This window comes from Mus caroli, unplaced genomic scaffold (genome assembly GCF_978045245.1).
Source record: "Mus caroli unplaced genomic scaffold, Mus_caroli_1 scaffold_1, whole genome shotgun sequence".
Lineage (NCBI taxonomy): Eukaryota > Metazoa > Chordata > Mammalia > Rodentia > Muridae > Mus > Mus caroli.
The window spans coordinates 81,737,604-81,764,360 of record NW_028227256.1 but is presented as its reverse complement, the minus strand read 5'-3'; the positions used below and the strand labels follow the sequence as shown (position 1 = coordinate 81,764,360).

Below are 26,757 nucleotides of genomic sequence, written 5' to 3'. Positions count from 1 at the left end.
CTCCATTATGTTCATAGCAGCCATACTTATAATAGCCAGAAGCTGGAAACAACCCAGATGTCTTTCTTTCTCTTTCTTTCTTTCTTTCTCGCTTTCTTTCTTTCTCTCTCTCTCTCTCTCTCTCTCTCTCTCTCTCTCTCTCCTTCCTTCCTTCCTTCCTTCCTTCCTTCCTTCCTTCCTTCCTTCCTTCCTTCCTTCCTTCTTTCTTTCTTTCTTTCTTTCTTTCTTTCTTTCTTTCTTTCTTTCTTTCTTTCTTTCTTTCTTTCTTTCTTCTGTTTTTTTTTTTTTTTTTTTGGTTTTTCGAGACAGGGTTTCTCTGTATATCCCTGGCTGTCCTGGAACTCACTCTGTAGACCAGGCTGGCCTCGAACTCAGAAATCAGCCTGCCTCTGCCTCCCAAGTGCTAGAATTAAAGGCGTGTGCCACCACTCCTGGCTGCCAGATGTCTTTCAACAGAGGAATGGATACAGAAAATGTGAGACCATTTTACACAATGGAATACTACTCAGCTATTAAAAACAGTGAATACATGAAATTCGCAGGCAAATGGATGGGACTTCAAAATATCATTCTGAGTGAGGTAACTCCGTCACAAAAGAACACACACAGTATGTACTCATTGGTAAGTGGATATTAGCCCCAAAGTTCAGGATACCCAAGATTCAATTCACAGACTATATGAAGCCTAAGAAGAAAGAAGACCAAAATGTGGCTGCTTCAGTGCTTCTTAGAAGTGAGAACAAAATACTCACAAAAGGAAATGTGGAGACAAAATGTAGTGCAGAGACTGAAGGAAAGGCCATCCAGAGACTGCCCCACCTGGGATCCATCCCATAAACAACCACCAAACCCAGACAGTATTGTGGATACCAACAAGAGCTTGCTGATGGAAACCTGATATGGCTGTCTTCTGAGATGCTCTGCCAGAGCCTGACAAATACAGAGGCAGATGCTTGCAGCCAACCATTGAACTGAGTGTGGGGGTCCCTGATGGAGGAGTTGGAGAAGGGACTGAAGGAGCTGAGGGGGTTTGCAGCCCCATGGAGGGAGCAACAGTGTCAACAGGCCAGACCTCCCCGGAGCTCCCGGTGACTGGACCACCAACCAAAGAATACACATGGAGGAACTCATGGTGCTGGCCACATATGTGGCAGAATATGCTCTTGTTGAACATTAATTCGAAGAGAGGCCCTTGGACCTGAGGGTGTTCGATGCCCCAATGTAGGAGAGTGACAGGATGGGAAAGTGGGAGTGGGTGGGTGAGTGGGGGAGCACCCTCATAGAGGCAGGGGGATGGGATAGGGGGGTTCTGAAGGGGAGACCTGGAAAGGGGGAAACATTTGAAATGTAAATAAAATATCCAATGGGGGGGGGGAAGATTTACTTTTACTATTCTAATAATAATACTATATTTAAACAATGTATGTGTTTATGTGGGGGTATGTTCCTGTGAGTGTGGGTGCCCACTGAGGCCAGAGACATTAGACCCCTTGGAGCTGGAGTTAAAGGCAGTTTGTGAGCTGCCTGATGTGGGTGTTGGGACCCACACTCAGATCCTCTGTAAGAGCAGCCAGTACTCTTACCCACTGAGTCATCTCTCTAGTTCTCCTTTTTCTTTCATGACCTATCCACCACTCTATATAGATTCTGAAGCCATCATGTTAGTAAGCTTTCTATTATCTATAACAATACATCTGAAGAAAATTTTAAGCTGAAAGGTTCATTTTGAGTTATAGTTTTTTTTTTTTTTAACATTCCTGTCTATGATTGGGTGAATCCATTGTGCTAGGCACTGTGCATGCCCAGTGACAATGTGGCTGAGCACACCTGCTTATAACATGAGTCAGAGGCTAAAGTGAACCAGACTCTCCAAATCCCCTGTGAGGGCATGACCCCCAATAACCTAAAGATCTCTCCCTTGGTGCCATCTCTTGAAGGTCTGTTATCTCCCACTAGTGTGGACTTGGAAGCAAAGTGTTTAACAGGTTTGAGACATTTCTTTCAAATACCGTCTTCTCCCCTCTCTTTCTCCTCCATGACTCACATTATACATATTGGGCCCTTAGGGTTTCTGAGTCTCTATTAATTTTTCTTTATTCTTTTTTCCTACTCCTCTTAACTGACCTATCTTTAGAGTTCAGTAATTCCTTATTCTGCTCGTTCTAATAAGCTTCCGAATTCCTCTCCACCTCCACTGAGCTTTTTATTTCACTTATTGAACTTTTTGACCCTAGAAATTCTGTTCCCCTTTCCTTCATAATTTCCATTCCTTTGCTGCTATTCCCTATTTGATCAGACACTTTTCTTAGAACTTTCTTTAATTTTTTGATATAGCTTTTCTTTTGGGTATTTGAATGTACCCTTTGTAACTTTAAAAGTCTTTGCTAAGTAAAATATTCAAATTTTGGCTGCTTCCCTGCTTAACCCTAGTGTGAAGCCTCCTTTCTAACTATTTACATATCTTTTTTTTTCAGTTGAATTTTTTTTTGTTGTTTTGTTTTTTGTTTTTTGAGACAGGGTTTCTCTGTATAGCCCTGGCTGTCCTGGAATTCACTTTGTAGACCAGGCTGGCCTCGAACTCAGAAATCCACCTGCCTCTGCCTCCCAAGTGCTGGGATTAAAGGCGTGCACCACCACGCCCGGCTTCAGTTGAATTTTTAAATAAACCTTATATTAGAGTTTTCATCAAACATATACTCAAAAAGGACATTATAGGCACAGTAGATGACGTTTTTAATTGGCATACCAACTCTCCAATTGTAGTCAAGGGATTCATGGCTAAGGTAATTCCTCCACCAAAGTACAGAAAACGTGTGTAAGCTATCAAAGCAAAGCCACCATTTTCAACTCTATATTTTACCCTTACCTTTCACTCTTGAGGGTAGAAGTTCCTGTCTCAATGGAGTTGTAAAATCTCTGTCCCAGAACATTCTTTCTCAAGGGTAATTTTATTTTTTAATTGGATAATTCTGATAGTACAATGTATCAATTCTGGAAATCAGATTTTTCTCCCTTTGTGGAATTTGTTGCTGTTATGGTTGTTATGATTTAGTGTTTTTTTTTTTTTTTTTCTAGATCAATTCTGAAAAGTCTAGATTCTTCCTCACAGACCTCAGAATTAGACAAAGGTCTCTTTCAGTGCATGGATTGCTTAGGTCTTTTAGCCTTTCCCAAGGGACCCTGTGTGTGTATAGAAGCACCCTTCTGTTCTGTCATTTTTTTTTTTTTTTCTTCAGTATTTGGAGGCAGAGTGAAACTCTGTCCTGGCTTTTACTTCTGGTTTATGAAGAAACTGCCAGTCAGATGTAAGAGTTCATAGCCTTTTCAATACTTTCTAGGTGTGCACACCTAGGCTGCCAGGTGTGTCAGAGCTCTTGGAACTCCAAGAGTTCACTGAGTTTTGTTTTACTTAAAAAATGTTTAAATTGAAATTTATTAAAAACACTAAGCTCGTTTTCTTAAATAAGTGTCCCTCTGATAAATGTATAACTACAGTTGGTTTCCAGAAATGTTTAATATTTTGTTTTTAATTAAATGTATGCATGTATGTCTGTTTATGGATTTGTGCACATGAATGCAGGTACACTTGGAGGCCAGAAGAGGGAGCTGGAGCTACAGGGTGTTGTGAGTTGCCCAATGTAGTATTAATCCAATGACTGAGCCTTTTAATTCCTGATTTTCAGAGTTCTTCCTCCTCCTCCTTACTCCCCCCTCCTCTTCCTCTTCCTCTTCCTCTTCCTCTTCCTCTTCCTCTTCTTCTTCTCCTCTTCCTCCTCCTCCTCCTCTTCTCTTTTTCTTTCTTTCTTTCTTTCTTTCTTTCTTTCTTTCTTTCTTTCTTTCTTTCCTTCCTTTCCTTCCTTTTCTTCTTCTTCTTCTTCTTCTTCTTCTTCTTCTTCTTCTTCTTCTTCTTCTTCTTCTTCTTCTTCTTCTTCTTCTTCTTCTTCTTCTTCTTTTCTCCTTCTCCTTCTTTCTCCTTCTTCCTTCTTCCTTCTTCCTTCTTCCTTCTCCTTCTCCTTCTCCTTCTCCTTCTCCTTCTCCTTTCTTCTTCTTCTTCTTCTTCTTCTTCTTCTTCTTCTTCTTCTTCTTCTTCTTCTTCTTCTTCTTCTTCTTTTCTCCTTCTCCTTCTTCCTTCTTCCTTCTCCTTTCTTCTTCTTCTTCTTCTTCTTCTTCTTCTTCTTCTTCTTCTTCTTCTTCTTCTTTTCTCCTTCTCCTTCTTCCTTCTTCCTTCTTCCTTCTTCCTTCTTCCTTCTCCTTCTCCTTCTCCTCCTTCTCTCTTCTCTCTTCTTCTTCTTCTTCTTCTTCTTTTCTCCTTCTTCCTTCTTCCTTCTTCTTCCTTCTTCCTTCTTCCTTCTCCTTCTCCTTCTCCTCCTTCTCTCTTCTCTCTTCTTCTTCTTCTTCTTCTTCTTCTTCTTCTTCTTCTTCTTCTTCTTCTTCTTCTTCTTCTTCTTCTTCTTCTTTGACACAGAATTTTCCCATGTAGTCCTGGCTGTCTTAGAACTCACTCTGTAGACCAGTCTGGTCTCGTACTCACAGAGATCTGCCTGCTTCTGCCTCCCAAATGCTGGGATTAGAGGTGTGTGCCACCACTGCCTGGCAGATTTTCAAAGTTCTTAAAAAATTCTTTTCTAAGAGTTGCTAATATTATTACTATCTTTAGAATGATTAGATCTTTAGAGGTTTTACTTCACATCAAAACTGCTTCCACAACAGTTATTCAGTAGCAGAGAGGGGTAAATGGGGATGAGACCAAGGCTGGATGTGGGGAGAGTTTAATTTACAGGTCAAAGCATATTATGATTATGGTTCTCCCCTTCCACCACGTGGGCTCTGGGGAATCAAACTCAGGTCATGGGGCTTGGTGGTTCCTGCTTGATGACTAGAGTTCAAGACACCTAAGAGAACTATGTAGCTAAGCTTCTTTTAAACAGAAAGGCCCTTACTTAAGAGTATTTTCTCTGAGTCTTCAGTTGCAAGGAGAGCCATGCTTGCGGAGCAGCTCTCAAGAACTTCATATTGTAGACTTTAGAGATAGGTTTACCATTTAAAAGTAAAACAAGGGTTATTGCAATGACTCGGCAGGCGAAGGCCATAGCCTCAAGTTCTGACATTCTCAGATCCCACAAAGAAGGTGAGGATACACCATGGCAAGCTGTTTTAGATCTACACACACACACATTCACAGTGGCAGGAGAAATACATACCACACACACACACACACACACACACACACCCCTGCCATACCTCACCACCCCCCACCGTGGGGGGGGGCAGACAGAGACAGTAACAGGTATGTGTGTGTGTGGGGGGTGTTGGATTGAGGACAGAGACACTGAGAGAATAAATAAAATTAATCATTTTAAGATAAGAGAAAGTATGTCTTTGCCCAGCTAAGTCTCCAGTCAGGGTTACCTTTTGCCTTGCCATCCGTCTGACAGAAGCCTTCACTGTGTGGAGGTGAGCAGCAGTGTGACGGAGCCATGTGGTGATCAATCGATCCACTCACAGGTCCTCTGTCCCTCTCCTCTGCTCTGCTCCTTTCCTGCCATTCTGTGCTTCTGGTCTCTGCCTCTTGCTCAGCCATCCTGGGCTGATCCCTGGCAGCTCTGTTGGTTTGTCTTCAGTTTCTGTAGCTTGTGAGCAGGCTTGCTTCTTCTCACTCCCATTCCCTGTCCACAATTCCCAGCTCTGAAATGGTTTGTTTGTCTATGGGTTTTTTGTTTTTGTAAGATTTATTTATTTCATTAATATGAGTACACTGTTGCTGTCTTCAGACACACCAGAAGAGCAAGCATCAGATCCCATTACAGATGCTTGTGAGCCACCATGTGGTTGCTGGGATTTGAACTCAGGACCTCTGGAAGCCTAGTCAGTGCTCTTAACTGCTGAGCCATCTCTCCAGCTCGTCTATGGTCATTTTTTATTCCTTAAAGCCACGAATGATTCAAGAGGGGGAAAAATCTTTATCATTTCCTCCTGGAATTAAAAAAATATTCTATGGTCCAATGGACCTTGGGGTGAGTTCTCCTAAATATTTGCTTTCTGAAATTCAACATACGTTCTAAGTATGTGACAAAGAATCCTGACAGCTTTAGGATTAAGGGACATAGTAGAAGAAGGTGGAGGGAGTCACATGCATTTACTCAGGGAGGCTGCATGGGCGAGCAGTGAGTTCACCTTGGCCAATGTGGATGTCTGGGCACGTGCTGAGTGTCTCTGATGAGCTGTCACGTGCGTAAAAATGTCGTCTGCCTTGTGTCTATTAATTTTCATCTTAGCAGCAAATGGAATTTACGCTGCTGAGAAGTTTTTAATCAGATGGTGACATCTGCTTCTAAATAAATTGGCTTCATCCGAGATAAATGATTGTAGGCGCTGTGGATGGCGCTGAGCCAAAACCCTTTGATATTCACAGCTCGTTCTTTCGAGGATGCTCAAATCTCACCTCGCCTCCTGACGCACGAAGGATCACGTGATGCCACAATCACATCTCATAGTGACGTGGGACCAGTGCTTTAGAACACCACCAGACAGTGTGACCTGGTAACTTGGGGAAGCTGGAGCCTGCACTGGGAGAAGGGGGTGTGGGGAGACTTTTGCCCTTTTTCAACACCTAAGCTCTTCCTTATAATTTAGTTAGATTCCATAAAATACAGCTGCAGTCTCTCGTGCATTGTTAAAGCAAACGGAAACGCACCGGTTGTCCTCTGAGCACCCGAGTGCTCTGAGAACCGGTAGATCCAGGTTTCCCTTGAAACCTCCACACCCTCTTACCCCAAGTGCCTTTGGAAAGATGCACGCAAGCACGCGGAGGGACCAGTGTCCTTTCTGTGGGACTACAAGGCTACTTCAAGAACACCAATGCTGGGCCACAGCAGCTCTCTAACTAGAATGCACAGAGAAAAATCACTGTGTGGATCAATTGAAAACGAAATGACTCCGTTGGGTTAAAGTGACAGTCTTGTCCTTACTGATAAAATAATTAGAAGTCACTGATTACTTTAGCTAGAAATCATCTTTCTCCTTTCAAAAAAGATTTTATTTTTATTGAGAGGGAAAGAGGAAGGGAGGGAAGGAGAGGAGGAGAAAAGAGGGGAGGGGGAAGGAGAGGAGTGGAGGGGAAGGGAAGGGAGGGGAGGGAAGGGGAGGGGAAGGGGAAAGGGAGAGAGAGGAGGGGAAGGGGAAGAGGAGAGGAGAGTCTGCATGTGTCTGAATGGATACAGGTGCCCACAGAGGCCAAAAGAGGCCAGTAGATCCCCTGGCGCTGGATCCCTAGGCAGTTTTGAGCTGCATGCCATGCATGCTGGGACCCAAATTTCGGCCCTTTGGAATAACAGCAAGAGCTCTTAAACACAGAGACCCGTTCAGTCAGGTCCCAGTTTTTTTTTTTTTTTTTTTTCTTTTTAATTAAAGTAATTGACTCCATCATGACATCTTTATACATATACATCGTTATACTTCATTCTCATTCCTTCCCCTCCCCACTACCCTTCTCCCCCCCCCCCGCCCCCTTCCCCTCTCTGGCTCGCTGTTGGGGGGGGTGGGTAGTGCGAGGAGGGTTTCTTTTCTTCCCCTCCTGATTTTTCAGTACATGTATTCTATTACCTTCTCTGATTCTCATCTCTGCTAAGATCAATTCCTCCTCCCATGTTCTACTTTGGGGACCAACATACACATATAGAAACACATGCATGTACACACATGAAGTTTTAAATCCAGGTTCCACAGATAAGAGACAGTATGTGCAGTGCTTATCTTTCTGTGTCTTGTTCATTTCACGCAGGGTTGCTGTTTCAAGTCGAATCCATTTTCCTGCAAATGTCATGATTTCATTTAAAAACAAAAACAAACAACAAAATCCCTCTGCATAAAATTCTGTTGTGTGGGGCTGGAGAGATGGATCAACAGTTAAGAACACTGACTGCTCTTCCAGAGGTCTTGAGTTCAATTTCCAGCAGCAACATGGTAGCTCACAACCATCTCTAATGAGATCTGATGACCTCTTCTGGTGTGTCTGAAGACAGCAACAGTGTACTCACATACATGAAATAAAATAAATCTTTTTAAAAAAATTCTGTTGTGTGTATGGAGCTTTTATGTGTATTTCCTTTATTCATTCATCTGTCAGTGGACATCTAGTTAGGTCCATTTCCTGCCTGTTGTGGACAGTGCAACAGTATGCATGGATGTGTAAGAATCCCTATCCACAAACCCAGGAGAGGGACAGACAGCTGAGTTTTATGGCGGTTCTAACTTTTACCTTCTTAAGGAACCTCCACAATGGAGGGAATAGTCTTTAGTGTTACCTGCAAGTCTGTAGAGTCCAGTCTTCTCCCCATTTACCCCATCCTATAGCCCATCACAGAATCCTGTAGGAACCCATAAAGGTGGCTTTGCCGTCTCCTTCTGTCCTCAGCATACCCTCTGTACTGGCTATTTTTGTGTCAACTTGACACAGCTGGAGTTATCACAGAGAAAGGAGCTTCAGTTGAGGAAATGCCTCCATGAGATCCAACTGTAAGGCATTTACTCAATTAGTGATCAAGGGGGAAAGGCCCCTTGTGGGCGGGACCATCCCTGGGCTGGTAGTCTTGGGTTCTATAAGAGAGTAGGCTGAGCAAGCCAGAGGAGGCAAGCCAGTAAAGAACATCCCTCCATGGCCTCTGCATCAGCTCCTGCTTTCTGACCTGCTTGAGTTCCAGTCCTGACTTCCTTTGGTGATGAACAGCAGTATGGAAGTGTAAGCCGAATAAACCCTTTCCTCCCCAACTTGCTTCTTGGTCATGATGTTTGTGCAGGAATAGAAACCCTGACTAAGACACCCTCCCTCAGTGTTTTATGTCAGACTTACTGAGCTGGGTGTGTGGGTGTGGGTGTGGGTGAGGGTGTGGGTGTGGGTGTGGGTATGTGAGTGTAGCCTCCCAGTTTGCCATTGTGTGTGTGTGTGTGTGTGTGTGTGTGTGTGTGTAAAGATTATAAAGTAACTCATGCAAGTCAGTTTCTGCCTCTACTGTGAGCATCCTTGGGACCGAACTCAGGTTGACAGGCTTGGCATTGGGTGTCTTTACCTGCTGAGCCATGTCACTTGCTGAGCTGTTTTGGAATCAATGACATGAACACATTATCAAAACAGCATGGAGTTACTAGGGCCACAGTGGCCTAGGTCCCACGGACACCTGTGAAGAAGGGCTGCTTTCATCTGAGTGAACGGACTTAGAAGCAATAGGGCTGGTTCCTCCAAAACAGGACTGGGGCCCCTTACCCAGGAGGGAGAGAAGGTGGGTATACACAGCAGATGCTCCACTGTGTGCAGCATTGGTGATGGGGCTGCTTGGATAGTTGAGACATTCTCGGGACATTCTCTTGGAACCTGGGAGAAACACCCCAAAGCAGCAACTTCTAGACCTAGCTGCGCACATAGAAATCCTTAGTTTGTTTCCTCCATTTATGGAAACATCCTCCATAATAAAACAATAAGCAATAAAAAGCATAAAATGAACTGTTTTCCATGGCAGCAAAGACCTTGGAAAATCCAAAGTCTGGAGTCATTCCTAGCCCAGCAAAGGTGGGCTTGAACTGCGACTCTTTCTCTGCAGTACACCAGGATTGACTCCTTCCTGAATAAACTCTCTGTTCTCGTAGGTATAATAAGACTTTGTAACCTCTTGTAATAAGATTTTGGGATTAAAAGCAGTTACTGAGTTTAAAGCAACTCCCCTGTTTTTGAGTGTTGGAAAGATCGGATTTCCATTTGGTGGTACTTCAAGTGGTTTATGAAATATTTATATAGGGAAGGTCTTCTTCCTTCAACTTTTATATTCAAGACTTCACATTTAAACCTGCCCAAGATCTAATCAATATGAGAATGATAATGTACAAGAAATTACTTTGAACAGCTGCCAGAACAGTGGTTTAATTCAAGTTGGAGAGGAAGAACATTAAGAGGGAACTTGTCTTAGACAGCACAGAGGAATCATTCAATGGTAATTCAGAATGAGCTAACCTGAATATGCTAAGATGCTCAAATGACAAATCAGATAGCGGCTAGTACGGAAGTGAGATAACTGTTACTGTACCTCTGACTGTAGCATTTCTTAGTGAAGGCCTTGAATTACATTTATCCTCCCCACCCCAGTATCATATTTTTATTTCTGGGCTGGGTTTTGGTCTGATTGGCTTGTGAAGACTTTGGGAGCACAGAAGTGCTGAGAGAGAGAGAGAGATGAAATACTAACTGCAGATTTAGAGATTAGGGGCATATTCTGCTTCTGCTCCTGCCCAGCCTAGGATAATGATCGACTTCCTCAGTGCATTGTCTTCCCCTTTGCCCAAGTTAGGGTTTCTATTGGTGTGATTAAACACCATGGCCAACAAACAAACAAACAAACAACCTCCTCAAACAAATAAACAAACAAAAAGGAAAACCAAAACCAAACCAAATCAAAACAGAACTTGGAGAGGAAAAGGTTTATTTGACTTATGCTTCCTCATCATAGTTCATCATCTAAGAAAGTCAGGACAGGAACTCAAGCAGGGCAGGAACCTGGAGGCAGGAGTTGATGTGGAGGTCATAGAGGGGTGCTGCTTACTGGCTTGCTCCTCATGGCTTGCTCAGTCTGCTTTCTTTCCTTTTCTTTCTTTCTCTTTTTTTTTCCTTTTTTTCTCTTCCTCCCCCTCCTCCCTCCCTCCCTCCCTCCCTCCCTCCCTCCCTTCCTCTCTTCCTTTTTCTTTTTCTTTTTTTTTTTAGGCAGGGTTTCTCTGTGAAGTCCTGGCTCTCCTAGAACTTGCTCTGTAGATCAGGCTGACCTCCAACACTGCCTCTCAAGTGCTGGGATTAAAGATATATCTTCGTTATAAAACAAACAAACAGACAGACAGACAAAAAGAAGTGAAAGGGGCACTAGGTTTAAATGTCCTCTCCAAAACTTATATTGAAATTCCATTCCTGCTTCTATTGGGTTAAGGGGTGGAACAATTAGAAGTCGTTACACTAGGAAGGCTCTGTCCTTGTTTGGGGGGGGGGGAAGGGATCAATGTTCTTGTGAAAGGGTGTGTTTGGCTCCTTCTTGCACTCTCTTGCCTTTTCCCTTTCTATCGTATGATGATGCAGTATGAAAGCCCTGGATAGATACTGGCACCTTGTTCTTGAACTTTCCAGCCTCCAGAGTTATGTGGGGTAGAGGTGCTTGCCACTGAGCCTGAGGGCCTGAGTTCAATTCCCAGGACCCACATGGTGGAAGGAGAGAATCAGCTCCTGCAATTTGTTCTTTGACCTCCAGAGCTTTGACCTGTCCTTTGACCTGTAACGCACACATACATCCAAAATAAAAGAAAACAATGTAACGAGTATTAGTTACCTTGCTATTAAAAGTTACATATTTTTATAACTTGTGTTATGTTTTGAATCTGATGTACCCTTCTTGGGCTCATGCTTTGAACACTGAGTCCCCAGTTTGTGGGGCTGTTTTGAAGGCTGCATAACCTTTAGGAGGTGGGTGTGGCTAATGAGATGGTTTTCCTGGTTCTACATGCCCAAGGGCTCCCTACACTGCAGATGGCTCCACTTCCATAGCCATGCCTCCACACCTTGACAGACAAAATCTCTCTAAAATTGAACTGCAGTAAACTCCTCCCTTGTTTATGTCAGGAATTTGGTTACAACACAAATGCAATACAACCTAGGAGGCTGATGTAGCATTTGGCTGGCACTTTCTAACTAACTATAGGCCTTATCTCCTAAGTCTTGACTTAAAAACCAGCTAATATATTGCCTTACCATAACAACAGACTAGATTAAAATAGTATTGGCTTTGTTTATGCTAACTCGAGAAATTCCGTAGGCCACATGTGGTGGTTTGAATAAGAATCGCCTCCATAGGCTCATATATTTGAATGCTTAGTCATCAGGGAGTGATGCTATTTGAAAAGATTAGAAGGATTAGGAGATGTGGTCTTGTCAGAAGAAATGTGTCACTGGAGTTGGGCTTTGACGTTCCAAAAGCCCTCCCTGCATCTCCCTTACAGATCAGGATGTAGAACTCTCAGCTACTTCTACATTACCATACCTGCTTGTGAGTCACTGTACTATCTGCATTGATGATAATGAGCTAACATCTGAAATTATAAGCAATTGCCCTGATTATTGTATCTCTTCACAGCAATAGAACAATGATTAAGACAACATGTATGCCATTCCATACAATGTACAAAATGATGGTTTTCAGTCTCCTCCATTGTCTCAGTCCATTTTGTGCTACACTCTGGAACAATAATAGTCAGGCAATACTTGTATGGTGTTTACTACATGGGTGCTTTGGGGTCAAGAGCTCCAAGCTCATGTTCTGTCCCCCAGAACTAACCACATGACTCTGCATATGTGGTTTACAGGCCTAACTGTCTCCTCTGGATTGGACATGACTTTCAGTGTCTTGAAGTAAATCAGCTGTGGTGTCCCACATAAGATGTGACCTATTAATAGTCTATCCTGGAGGAAGGGAAGATGCATGGGATGCTCAAGAGCCCCACCCTCCTGGAGATCCCAATTACCACTGTATGAGAATTGGACAATTGATCAAAGTGAGTGGGAACCCTGGGTGGTATAGCTGCCGTTCAGGTGACTTGCTGGTGGCATAGCTGTGCCACTGATATCCCTGTAAATAACCTCAACACAATCACTGCTTCATGAGGCTGGACTTGGATGGAATCTTTTCTTTGGTCTGTCAGTTCTTTTTATCCACAGTGAATCAACGTTTTATTATATTTTTTCAGGCAAATTTAGTTAACGAGTAAAGCTGGAAGAATCCTCTGATAGCTGGCAGACTTAGCATGTAGTCTAGACAAAAAGGTATGACAATGTGCTCCACCCCTGCAATATGCCCTTAAAAATTAAAGACATAAGACTTAAACCAGACAAACCCCAGTGATGTTACCTAGGAAATTCAGAAATTGGCGTCAGAATATAAGCTTTTTAGCCCCCCCCCCTATTTCAAAGTGTTAAGAAATTTAAAAAGGGTTTACTTAGGCAAAAACTTAACAAACAGAAATGTTCCTTTAATTTTTCACAACACTTTTGATTAAAAGAATATATTTTTTTGGCTTTATTTGTTTGTGTCTTGATAGAAGGAAATGAGCAGCCCTATCTGTTACTCTAGGAGGGAGAAGTCCCTCTAACTTCTGGTAATGGCCAAGAGAGCACAAGAACTACCTGAATGATGACACCAGGACCAGCAGAGGGCGCTGGAGTGGCACACAATTAGGACTTTAAGAAGAGGTTTCAAGTAGGTGGAAGGGAGTACCTTTGGGGTTCACTCCATGAGTTACCCCTGCTGGGCACAGATCTGTCTAGGTTTTGGGGGTCAGCCTGTAACACAGTAATTTTAGGTATCTCCTAAACAAAGGGTTTAAGATTTGAGATCTAAACAGGCTTGGTTGAGGCCAGGCAGTTCGCCCTCTGCTTCCACTAGAGGGCTTTCAACAGCTCCTGGTGGCTAGATCTGTGGCATCTATGTCTCTCATGAAGTCTCTACTTTCTTATTAGCCCAGTGTTTTACAAAACTATCTTTTGTGTTCTTTAGAAATTCTGCCCAGTCTGTTAATTCAAAAGAGTCATTTTTCCTTCTCTCTTCTTCCCTATTCTCCTTTTCTCTGTTTCCCTCGCCTTTCTTGTTTCCCTTCTCTCCCCCCATCCTTCCTTCCATCTCTTCCTTTCCTCTTCCCTTCTTCAGGGTTTCACGTAGCCCAAGTTAGACTTGAATTCCCTAGGTAGCCAAGACACACCTTGAGACTCCTGACCCTACTGTATCAGGCTTCTTACTACTGTGGATACCGACGATGCGAGCCGTCTGGGCCAGCTATTCCTCCTCACTTTAAGTTTTGCATAAACAGGGGTAACTGGTTTTAGAGTCTATTCATAGTAGAGGTTGTGAAAGGCTGTTGTGAGTGGAGACAAAGCCGACTGAGTTTTGTCCAGCGGATTTGATCTCCGTCTCTGCCACACCAGGAGCAGCCTAACTGGGAGGATACAACAGCTCTCGAAGTAGGTCATCGTGAAATCTCCTTCCCTGAACAGTTCAGTAGCAAATGTCTGCTGAAAGGGCACGAGGGGTTCCCACAGTGTTCTGGGAGGGAAATCAAGAGACCCACTGGGTTCCAGCGTGGGTTCCAGCGTGGGACCCAGCCTGTCTAGGTCTCAATTTCATCGTGTATCTTAAAATAGGGCTGGGTACTCTGATCTCCCACTTCCCGTCACCCCAGGTCTCTTTCAGCTCTGTGAGCTGCTAGCTGGGCAAGGCCAGGCGAAGAAACTGCCGGTTCAGCACCAAGGACAAGGGCCCCGGTCTTGGATGTGCAAGGTCAGGTCCTTGAGAAGTCCGCTGGGTTCGCTGGTGGCGCGCGAGAGCTGTGATTGCTGGGGACAGGGACAAGTATTATAGGAGCGGGTGGAGCACTCGTGAGAATAAGGTCAGGCCGGTCCTGCTGCGGTTTCACAGATTCTGCGCCAAGAGGTCGCGAGTGGCAGCTGCGAGCCATCTGAAGCGATCTTTTCAGGCTGCCGGGGCCTCTCCAGTCACTTTCTACCCCAGCATCACCTCTCTCCCCTCTCTCAGCCGACGGCTCCCACCTCTGTGCCATCCTGCCTTCCTTTGGACACACCCACGACTCTGACCCCTTAAGGCTGGGGACGGAAGACAGCCTTCCTGCAACTTGCTGAGACGCGGAGCAGAAGGGTTCCCATCCCGGGTCCTCCAGCCGAGAGCCCAGCCTCCGTGGGCCCCGCCCCCGGCCCCGCCCGCGGTTGCCCGGGGAACCACGGGCTCCCGCAGCTGCAGGAGGCGTCCGGTCCCGCTGAGCAGCACCAGCCGCTGGCGCCGCTGCCACCGCCATCTCCGCCGCTAGCAGCGCCGCCGTCACCGCGCCCAGCTCCTCTCCAGCTTCTGCGTTCTCTTCGCTCGCTATGCCTCCCCGCCGCGCCCAGGCGCCCGGTGCCCCGCTGCTGCCCGTGCTGGCTCTGCTGCCGCTGCTGCTGGGGGCTGGGCCCCAAAGCGGCTGCTTGGCTAGCCCGGTGTCCGCCGCGCCCCTGCCTGCTCCGGGACCGTGCGCCTCCCAGCCCTGTCGGAACGGGGGCGTGTGCACTCCGCGTTCGGTGACCGACCAAGAGCATCCTGCGGCCGATGCTGAGCCCCGCTACAGCTGCACCTGTCCCGCTGGGGTCTCTGGCACCTATTGCCAGGTAAGTGGACACTACGACCGCTCAGAGACACTTCATCCTCTCAGGCTCCAGCACTCCAGATAATAGCCTCTGTTACTTTAGGAAGGGAGTTCGTAGACCTGGGGCCCACCCTACAAGTGAGACTCTACTGTCTATCTCAGTTCTTTGGCCATGCCAACCAAGGCTCTCGGGGCGTGTCCTGTGCTCCAGGGCCCGGCAGCCACCCCATCTCTGGTACTCGTGGATCTGTCATTGGCCACCAAGTGGCGCGCCCCTTCCTGGAGGCCCAGGTTGAGCACCAGCTTGGTGCCTATTGAGAAAGAGCAGAGAAGTCAGTTCTGGGAGTTCCCTGTGGGTTCAATGTCCAGCTGAGCTGGTTCTACTGGACCCTGGTTCTACTGGACCCGGTGTGGGTCAAGAATGCATTTCGTGGGGGTCGGGATGGGGGCAGGATAGTGGGTTCTGTGCTAGGTGGTGGGGCACTTTCTTTTCTTTCTTCCACCCGGAAGGCAGCTGGAGGCTGAGAGGACAGCTGCCTTCTTTGGCCTGCGGCCAACCCTTTCTGAGCTTAGGTGGTGGTGATGTTGGAACAGGTGGAGACATTCGAGGGCACCAAGCTGGGGCTTGCCGAGTAGCCCTTCTGGCTGGCCGCACTCACAGCCAGGACACAAGCAGGGCGCTGGGGAGTCTGAGGAAGCTGTAATGCTGTGAAGGATGGGAGGTGGCCAGTAACCGTCCTTGAACTGAAAATGTCCAAGAGGGATCTGACAGAAAATAAACGCCGCTTTGACTAGTGTGTTAAAGCTCAAAAAGCCTACAAATGTTTTTTTCAGTGTTGAATTGGTAGCTCATTGTGTGCACACAGCTGATTCTTTAGGAAGACGAAACACACACACACACACACACACGCATGCACGCACACACACACACACACACACATACACACACACACCACACACACACACACACACACACACACACACACACACACTGATCTGAAACAGCTAGATTAAACCACAGGAAGATGGAACGTATCTGGATCGGCTTTCTTTATTACATTGAGGGTGGAGGAGTTTGTTTTGTATAAATTAATGCACCGATGGAAGACTTTAAGACTGCTCTGAGCAGCTCTACTTTTAAATGAGGAGGAGGGCACCCTTCCAGTGGGATAGGCTTTCATTTGTTTAAATGGAAGTGAGTGGGATAAAGAGGCTTGACCTTGGCAGACAGCCTTTTTTTTTTTTTTTTCTATTACAATTTTCTTCCCTATAGTGGCCAAAACTGGAGACCTACTACTTTACCAGTGCTTTAGTTCTTCTCTTTGTTAACTGGTCTTAATTCCCTCCAGGGAAAGGAGAGGGTGATGATGGGCTCTTGTATGGTATGAACATTCAGCAGGCTTTAGACCTGAGCATTCTTGTGGGGAAAAGACTTGTAGAGCTGTTCAAACTATCGGGGACAAAATCTGGCCGTTGTAAAGCAGAGACCAGCAGGTTGAAGTCAGAGGATGGGTTTATACACTTTTTTTCTCTCCTGGAGGATGATAGATTTTCCTGAAGAATTGAGATGTCTGACTGCCTCTATGTTTGCATGGCTGGGTTCCTTCTTTGAGAGAAATAGGTGATTTAGACTCAGGGTGTAGTAGAAGCGGAAAGGAGAGGAGAAATATCAATTTAGGTAAAAAGAGAAAGCTAATTAGACATTGGGCCTTTAATACAACTCTGACATTTTTGTGTGACTCTAAAAATGGATATAGAAAATATTCAAAAGAGGGAAAGAACTCTATTGCTCTCCCAAAGATGGTAACAGAGAAGCACAAATCTTTGGTTCAATTTCTAAGGTAATTAATCCAGAAGGGCCATCACTATTCCAGAAGCAATTGGTTCACAACAGAGTTGGGTTTCTTCTACAGCTCCTGCTCAAGGCAGGTTCGGCTGTGTGAGTCTGCCCGCCCAAGGAGAAGCAACACAACATGCTCTGAGAGCGGAGTGGGGAGAGGAAGGCATCTGCAAGTCTAACCAGGAAGATGAGCAAAGTGGGAACTTGATTAGACTCAGTTACTCGGAAGAACTTACTAGATGATTCAGAGCTTTATAGCCCATAAAAAAATTGATTCCTGGCGATTTTAATTGAATCTTTCATGAGCTCACAGTAAGACTCATTCTCATTTTCTATGGTATCAGAAAACAATACACAGAAGGCAGCCTTAGCAGAGAAGACAGAAAAAGAAAACAAAAGAACAGAAACCTACGTACAAATAAGTGCTGGGTGTGGTGGTATAGCACCTGGGAGTTGGAGGCAGGAGGATCAGGAGTCCAAGGTCATCTGGGACTACTTAGCAAGTTCAAAGCCAGCCTGGATCACAATAGACTGTGCCTTAAAACCAAACCCAAGGGCTGGTGAGGTGGCTCAGTGGCTCAGTGGGTAAGAGCACTGACTGCTCTTCTCAAGGCCCTGAGTTCAAATCCTAGCAACCATGTGGTAGCTCACAACCACCCCTCATGGTCACCCGAGGTCTCGTTTTGTTTTGAGAAATGTAAATAAAACAATAGCAAAACCTCAAAAATCACGAATCTGCTGTCTTTCATGTTTCTGGGCCCTTACAGGATCTGGTAATGGGGTGGTGCAGGTTTTAAAGTCCAACTGCTTCTGTTAAACCCATGATGAGAGGTGATGGAGACAGTTGCGGTGCAGCTTCCTCCTCATCAAACTGCCCTGCTGTGTTTGTCATGAGGAGCCTGTTGGCCATGGCATTTGATGGCCCGAAGCTCTTGAGGCTTGCCTGCTGATTTTTCTCCTCAGTCTATATCCAGGCAAGCTGATAAGCAACCTGGCACTCCCTCTTTTGATGCCTGCGATTGGGAGGCTCACATGCTGGCCCCTGAATGATGAATCTGCAGCTCAACCCCTTAACTCCATTATCACAGGCTGGTCTCCTCCTTTTCCTGCTTGTTCAAATCATTATGATTACAGGTCCTATTGGGATACCTTACTACAATGGCAAGTGAATGGATACTGGATAAGAGAAATGAGCTGGGCATGGTGGTGCACACTTGTCATCCAATCACTCTTGCCATGGAGGCAGAGAGCCCAGGCTAGCCTGGGCTACAGAGTGACTCTGTCTCAAAACCAACCAATGAAACAAACCCCTCCTCCTTCAAGTCCCCCAAGAGACTGGGGATGCAGGAAGGTGGCAGTTACCAGTGTCTGGCCTGTCGTTCCCTTCTGTTGAGAGGTACAGAGGCATCTGCCTTCTTGGCCCTAATCACATGGTTGGTTCAGTGGTAGAATTCTCATCTACTTTCTACTGGGGTAGCCACCAAAGCTAGGGATTATTTGTTTGCAAGGTTTATTTTATTTTAATGAAAGAATACTTTGCCAAATATGCAAGCAGTTAGACACCTGTTTGTTTGTTTTTTTTAATCACACATTCCCTAAGAAATTTATCCTCTGAAATGAAAACAGAAATGTATCAATTTCTGCACTTGGAGAAATAGGGGGACACTTAGTAGCCATTTTTATTTAAGTTAATGGTACTCATTAAGCTGATTCTAGAATCTCCTCTTCCATGCTAATTCAAAACAATGTTTCAGATGAACAAATCCACTTCTGACTGAGAATATTTTTGGTGTTGTGAGGATGGAAACAGTCTTGCAAATTTGCGATAACTAAAGGGTCTGATTCTTTGCATTTCATCAGTCCTTTTACTGGACTTTTAAACACACAAGCACACACAACTTGCACATTCGAGAGGCAAAGAGAGCGCGCATATACTTTTATTGTGCCCTTTACTGTGGTATCTGCAAACTAACAGCAATCAATTACAGTGTCTAAATTCATTCTCTCTCTCTCTCTCTCTCTCTCTCTCTCTCTCTCTCTCTCTCTCTCTCTTTCTCTCTCTCTGGCTTCTCTATGAATTGTTTTGCACTCACTGTCCCTAAACCTCAATGTTCCTGTCTCTGAAATGGACTACTACTACCTGCCATATTTTCTTTCCAGGAACTGTGAAATCACAAATGAGAATCTCAGAAGAATAAAGGCGTGTATGAGAATAGAGACAATGATCGATTTTTATGCCTTCATTCATTTTTGTGGTGGCGGGAAGGTCAGAAGGTGACTTTAAGGAGTCAGTTCTCCCCTCGCTCAATATGGGTTCCAGGGGTTGTGACCACACTCAGATTGTCAGTGTTGGTGGCAAGTGCCTTTCTCCACTGAGCCATCTCGTTGTCTCTGCTATTCTCTTGAGACAGCCTCACTACATAGCACAGACTGTGTAAGAACGTGGGCTCCTCTTGTCTCAGCCTCCTTAGTGTTCGGTTGCAGGCATGCATTACAGGCATAAGAATGACTGTTTAAAATATTTGGAACAATGGAAAGTGGTACATGAACAGAAAGTAAAAAGACCTTATTTTTTTCCTGTTGAAGATCCAGTTTTGCCAGTTAAGTCAGTGTCTGTAGAGCTTTTCCTTCACTAAACAGGTTCAAGGTTTTCTTTCTACTAGGGATACCGTGTCATAGGTTTGAAAACTGCAAATTATCATAACTTTTGCCCTTTTATTCTGAAACAAATGTTTGCTGAGTAAAATTTCCAGTGAACTGATATTTCCTTTTGAAATGAAAGAGGTTTTTTTTTTTTTTTTAAGTGTCAAAATTCTTGTAACAGTTTTAAGAAAAGAGGGAAACAGTTGATTTTTCTATGCTTTTCTTATATCTGTGAATGGTATTTTCAGCCATTCATAGGAAACATCACCTTCCACAGCCTGGCCACTTGACAAAACACATTCCCGTCTTTAGCATCTTTGCTTAAGTATCTCATGACATGGTACCCAACATCCAGGGTGGCTTTGTTTGTGTCCTCGTTTCATGGGCATCCACGGGGGAAGAAAACCTAGCCTGCAGTTGAAGGGCATTTGAGTCAGAAAGCAGAATGTCTGGCTGTAATTTTAGACGTCGTCTCCAGCTCAGGAGGCAGCTGTGGTCAAAGTTATTCAACCCAGGACAGTCGCTGCAGAATCCAGGCCCCCAGTAGAACATCCACCAGCATGACAGTTTTATAGACAAGATGTCGTCCTAGTTACCCCGCCTGCAATCCTTTCACCTACAATGGAGGCCAGTCTTGGCTTCTTATTCAACCGCAATGGAGCTTTAACAAGTACGAGTGTCTAGGTTTTAGTGTTCTCTGTCCTCCAGACTCTGACTTATCCATTGGTCTGTGTCAGGGCTGGACACTGGTAACGTTACATGCTCTGCTGTATTGTCAGGTTTGAGATGACCCCACCCCCAACTCCTGAGCATATATATATATATATATATATATATATATATATATATATATAACATGAAAACATGAAGCAGAGAGAAGAAGACATTCATAGCCACTCCTTGTCATTTGCACTCAAAGGTGGTCAGTTTCTGAATCCAGGAGTTCCCAGACAGGCTCCTCAAGTGGTATATGCTCTCTGGTGGACTTTGAGTGGAGAGAGTGCAAGTGTGGGGGTCCCTGGGTCAGAACCTGGGTGCCCTCCCCATTGAGAGAGAGAACCATTCCTCTGAAGTTGGTTTCCTATCCTGGGAAGCTAGGATCCAGAGGCCAGCCTTGAAGGTAGTTATGGCTTAGAAAAATCTAGCCCATGATGTGCCCATAGAAGACACTGATGAAAGATATTCACATCCAGTAGTTTCCACTTCTGACCTTCCCCACCCAACAGCAAGTAGGCAGGGTGAGTGGGGCATGAACAGATTGTCATGTGTGCACATGTGCACTTGGAAGTCAGAGGATGATCTTGGCTGACATCTACCTTGTTTTTGAGACAGGGTCTCTTACTGACCCGGTCAAGAACAAGTACAGCTGCATAAGTGGCTGATCTAGGTGGGCCACAGCTGTGGGACCCATTGAACAGATGTTGAGCATGAGGTCAGGAGCCGTGTTTTGGTCAGTGCCTCAGGATTCTTAACAGGTCTGTTCTAGAAAATATTCTTGAAAAAATTTTTTTATCTCACTATAAGGTTGATTTTATTTTATTTTTTTGTTTACGTGTATGTGTTTGTTTGTGTGCATGTATATGTGTGTTTGTGTGATACCTGTAGAGTCCAGAAGAGGGTGTCCAATCCCCTGAAGCCAGAAATAAAGGTGGTTGTGAGATACCTAATGTGGGTGCTGGGAACCAAACTCAGCAAGTGCACTGCAAAAGCAGCAAGCGCTGTTAACCACTGAGCCATCTCTCTACCCACTCTGTGTGTGTGTGTGCGAGTGTGCGAGCATGCATGCATGTGAGCGTGCGTGTTTGTGAATATTTGCCCTGGCTTTTATATTTTTAATAACCCTTTAAAATTAGAGATGGCAGAGTAGGTAAGTGAGTTTGATGCTCAATTGTGAGAGTCTGAATTCAGATCCCAGCCCCCATGTCAGAAGCAGCTTGCTGGGGCTGCACGCATCTGTAACCCCAGATTTATGGGAGATGGAGACAGGAAGGTGACTGGAGCCCGCTGACTCCCAGCCATGCTCCTGGTTCAGTGAGAGATTCTGTCTCTGAGGAATAATGTAGAGGGTGACAGAACAGGACACCTGATACCCTCCTCTGTCTGGAGCAGACACACAGGTATGCTTGGGGGCCCTGCTCGATGCACCTGACCTGTTTTTACCTCCTGCTCGTTCTAACCTGGTGTACAGGAAGAGAAACAGAGTTCCTAGCTGAATGGCTCGCGCCTGTAGTTCTATCACTTGGAGAGGCTGAAGCCGGGAAATAACTGTAAATCTGAAGTCAGCCTGGGCTACATAGCAAGATCCCGTCTAAAAAAAGAGGCAGTGTTCTTGCTGTAAATCTTCATCTCTCTTCCCCCGCCACTCTGTGTGTGTGTGTGAGATGTGTTTGCTCATATGTTCTTATGTGGGGGTATTATAGAATTTAGTCCACTGAGGAAAACAGCCACCATCTTTTGTCAGATCAGCTGGGCCTACATGTAAGAGTCCAGCAGGGGCATTGCCTGTAGATGGCTGACATTAACTCACAGAAAGAAGAGGTGCTGAAGGTTACTGGATTTCACCTGAGATTCACCCACTCCTCCTAGCTTCACATTTGTACAGAATTTTGCCCTAATCATTCAGAGCTTTAGCCACCAGGGTTCAGATGCTAGAGTTTATAGCCTAGGTGTCTCAGGATTTCCATTACTGTGAAGAGACACCATGACCAAGGCAACAGGACAGCCCTGGCTGTCCTGGAACTCACTTTGTAGACCAGGCTGGCCTCGAACTCAGAAATCCGCCTGCCTCTGCCTCCTGAGTGCTGGGATTAAAGGCGTGTGCTACCACGCCCAGCCCAAGGCAACTCTTATAAAAGGCACACATTTAATTAGAGCTGGAGTACAGTTTCAGAGGTTCAGTTCACTATCATCATGACAGGAAGCAGTGCAGCAGGCAGGCATGGTGCTGGAGGAGGCGAGAGTTCTACTTGATCTGAAGGCAACCAGGAGGAGACAGCCAGGAGGAGACACTCTTGCCACACTGGGCAGAGCTTGAACATAGAGACCTTAAAACCCACCCCACAGAGACACACGTCTTCTTCCTCCAATAAGGTCACACCTACACCAACAAGGACACACCTCCTAATAGTGCCACTTCCCATGGACCAAACATACAGACACGAGTCAAGGAGGGTGGGTGACAAACCTATTCAAAGCACCGCACTAAGACAGGTTAATTAAGGGGCTGGGGTGGGGAGGGTGTCCACCTATGCAGCTGTGGAAACCATTACTCTGGGCAAAGACTTTCCAGTGTGGGGACTTTGGAGTCACCAAGGTTCCTGTAAGTAACCCATTACCCATGCTCTGTAAGTAAGACAGGAGACTCACTGGTTCTCCTGGTGGAACTTTGGACGAAGCATATTGTAGTTGGCCTTTAGGACCTTATATGAAGTGGGTGGACATTGTTTATAACTCCCAAGGAAAGGAGTTCTTAGAACATGAGACCATGAGGCCAGAAGTGTCTTCCTCAATTATTTTACACTGTATATTTTTTTTTCCAGACAGGATCTCTCTCTGGAGCTGGAGCTCACTGGTTGTCTAAGCTGGCTGGCCAGTGAGATCTCAGCGTTCTCCCATCTCAGCCTCCACAGTCCTGGGCTCACAGATGCCATGCCCAGCTATTTCCATGTGCACTGGGGATCCAAGCTCAGCTCCTCAAGCTTGTTGATGGAGCCATCTGCCCAGCTCCTGAGCTCAGAGGACTCCAGGGCAGGCTGTAGCCTTTTCTTTGATCTCTGCCCTTGGTGGGTGTGCTTGGAACACCTTGGTAATGGCCTGTTTCTAGGAAGGCCTGTGCATCAGGAGAGAGAAATGGTAGCCTGCATGGTTTTGTTATGTGTGTATGGGGTCCCTGCTAAGATACTATTAGCTTAAAAGTGATCTTGTCATTCATTAGTAAGATGGTTGGAAGGATTAAGGGAGGTCTTCGAAGAAGCCCTGTCAATATCAGCCCCATCTTAACCCTAACCGTAACCCTAACCATATTGGTCTATATAAAAGTATAGGCAGGAACCCCAACTAACTTGGTGACAGACAGCCTGAGCTCAGGTGTCCTGACCAGCTTCGTCTAACTTTCAGAGTTCAGTCAGGCCTGCGGAGGAAACGGGCAGGGGTGGGGCTGGGGGTGGGACAGATGCTTCAAGCTGGCTTAAAAAAAGTAAAAGTTTTTTTTTTTTTTTCTTAAAGAAAAAAGAAAAGGGGTTGACTTTTAAAAGAGGGGGAGGAATTTAGCAAGAGGGGGGTGCTTTGAAAGAGACACTGCTATCTTCTGCTCACAGCTCCTGTAGCCAAGAACATCCTTAAGAGTTCCAATGCTGGCACGTATCTGGTTCTTGTAGTTAATTTAAAGAAGGATTTGTAATTACTTCTGGGTTTCAGAGGCAGACTGAAACTTCTCTATGGGCTGAATTTTCTGAGCCGGGTGGAATGACAAGGAAGGGAATGTATCAAGTTCCTAATTTCTTTTGACGTCTTCTTTTAAAAAGACGTTAAAATGACATTATTTGTTTGTTTGTTTGTATGTACATGGCATAGTATAGGTGTGGGGTTTGGAGACGAACTTTTTTTTAATAAAAAAAAATATGATATTTTCTGATCAGGATTTCCCCTCTCCTCCATCATCTCCCAGATTCTCCACACTTACCCAACTCCATGACTTATTTTTTTCTCTTTCTCTTAAAAAAAAAACAGACAAATAAAAAACAACCAACCAACCAATCAACCAACCAACCAAGCAACCAAGCAAGCAAAACAAAGAAAAACCATGAGAGGGCTGGTGAGATGGCTCAGTGGGTAAGAGCACCCGACTGCTCTTCCAAGGGTCCAGAGTTCAAATCCCAGCAACCACATGGTGGCTAACAACCATACGTAACGAGATCTGGTGCCCTCTTCTGGAGTGTCTGAAGACAGCTACATATAATAAATAAATAAATCAAAAAAAAAAAAAAAAAAAAAGAAAAACCATGAGAAATGCATACCTACCAAAACACACATCCATGCAAGCAAACACCACAAAAACACAAAGTTGGAATCCATAACATACAAGCAAAAGACCAGTAGGGTAAAAAGTGCTCAAACAAAATAGGATGAGACCAAAGAAATTTCCAAAAACACCACTGAGTTTGTTTTGTGTTGGCCATCTGTTGGGCATGGCCCCTGCTCTTAAGTGTGATCTGTATATCCAGTGAGACTCCACTGGGGGAAAAAAACTAATTGTTTTCTTTGTAAGCAGCTGTCAATTGGTCATAGTTTCTACGTTAGCAGCCGGGGTTCATGTCCATTCCCCCCCCCCCCTCCTCCAGTGCTGGGACACCATATGGTCTGGCCCTGTGCAGGCTGTGTAAGCTGCCACAGTCCTTGTGAGTTCATATGTGCATCAGCCTTGTTGTATAGAGAAGGCATTGTTTCCTTGGTGTCTTCCATCCCTTTGGCCCAGTCTTTCCACCTCCTCTTCTGCTTAGTTCTCTGAACCCGGAGGGCAGGGGTTTGATACAGACATCTCATTTAGGACTGAGTGTTTCCAAGGTCAGAGGACCACTTTGGGCATTCACTCTCTTCCATCATGTTGATCCCAGGCATCAAATTCAGGTTGACAAGTACCTTTATCCCATGCACCAACTCACCTCCCACGCTCCTTCTTTTCCATGGGAGATCAGAAGCTAAAAAGGAGCACTCAGTGAAGCTTGAAATACAGACCCCTCTTCCCCTAGCCCCTCATTCTACTTATCTTTCTGCAGAGGTACAAGAAAATCTCTTGCTTAGTTGGATATATTAGGGCAAGAAAAATGCTCAGTGTGTCCCATATTACTTCCAGAAGGCGTGATTTAACAATAGCAAGAAACCCAAGATTTCTATCTTGAAACCAGTGCTCCCCTGTTGCATTTCCAGACACTTCTGTTTAGGTGTAATTTACATGTAGTCAAATTCTCTTGTTTTGTCATTTGTTCCTGTGAATTTTAAACCATCATGTGATGGTTTGTATATGCTTGGCCCACGGAGTGCCACTATAGGAGGTGTGGCCTTGTTGGAGTAGGTGCATCACTGTGGGCATGGGCTTTAATATCCTCAACCTAGCTGTCTGAAAGCCAGTCTCTTCTTAGCAGCCTTCAGATGAAGATGTAGAACTGTCAGCACCTCCTGCACCATGTTGCCTGGAAGCTGTCATGTTTCTGCCTTGATGGTAATGGACTGAGCCTCTGAACCTGTAAGCCAGCCCTAATTAAATGCTGTATTTATCAGAGTTGCCTTGGTCCTGGTGTCGGTTCACAGCAGCAAAACTAAGACACATCATTACAATTATTCTGTTTCCCAAATATCCGTCTGCCTTCTTTGTTGTCAACCCTTTTCCATCCCCAGCCCAGGCAGGCTGTGGCCTTTTAAAGAATGTTACAAAAACAAAATCACATGTTAAGGGCTTTTCCAGTTTGTAGGGTCCTTCCCTCCCACTTAATATAATTTCATGTGTGTGTTTTTGAGAGTTTGAGATGGGCTTTGACTATTATTGGAAAAGAATATACCTGGTGTTGCACAAAGGAACACTCAGACAAAGCAAAAGTACCTTGGCAAGGCAATTTCTTTTTGTAAAAAGGGTGTGCTATGACCCAGTCTAGGCTGGTTAACAGCCCGTATAACCGTGCTGGCTTCTGTGTTTTATCCCTAACATAAGGGGTGAGACTTTGGCTGTTTCTCATTGGCTGATGGTCAACTCGACTTAGTGATTGGAGAGGAGCAGAAAGGAAATGAAGGAAAGAAGGGAGGGAGTGTGGCTGTGGTTAATCAAGTCCTGGGAATGCAGGGGAGCCTTTGTGTAAACAAAAGTTTTCAGTGATTGATGAGATGAAAAGATTTGCATAACAGTTTTATAAAATGGGGGAGATTGATAGAACATGGCTCTTGGGCTAGCCATGATAAAAAACAAACAAATAAGCGACAAAATATTTTGTAAACAATGTAGCCCAGGCTTGCTTTAAACTCACTCTGTAGCCAGGGCTGGGTACAAACCTGTGGCAATTCTACTGCTTCAGCCTCCCCCA

General features: G+C 45.0%; 1 protein-coding gene across 1 annotated transcript in view; it reads left to right on the top strand.

The window, feature by feature from the left end:
* Positions 1–14,789: 14,789 nt before the first annotated feature.
* The window catches only part of Dner (delta/notch like EGF repeat containing), a 308,211-nt gene continuing 296,243 nt past the window's right edge, over positions 14,790–26,757 (top strand). The window contains exon 1 of the mRNA XM_021173483.3: positions 14,790–15,226. Coding sequence (XP_021029142.1) covers positions 14,951–15,226 — 276 coding nt within the window. The 5' untranslated portion in view covers positions 14,790–14,950. The remainder of the gene's footprint in view (positions 15,227–26,757) is intronic.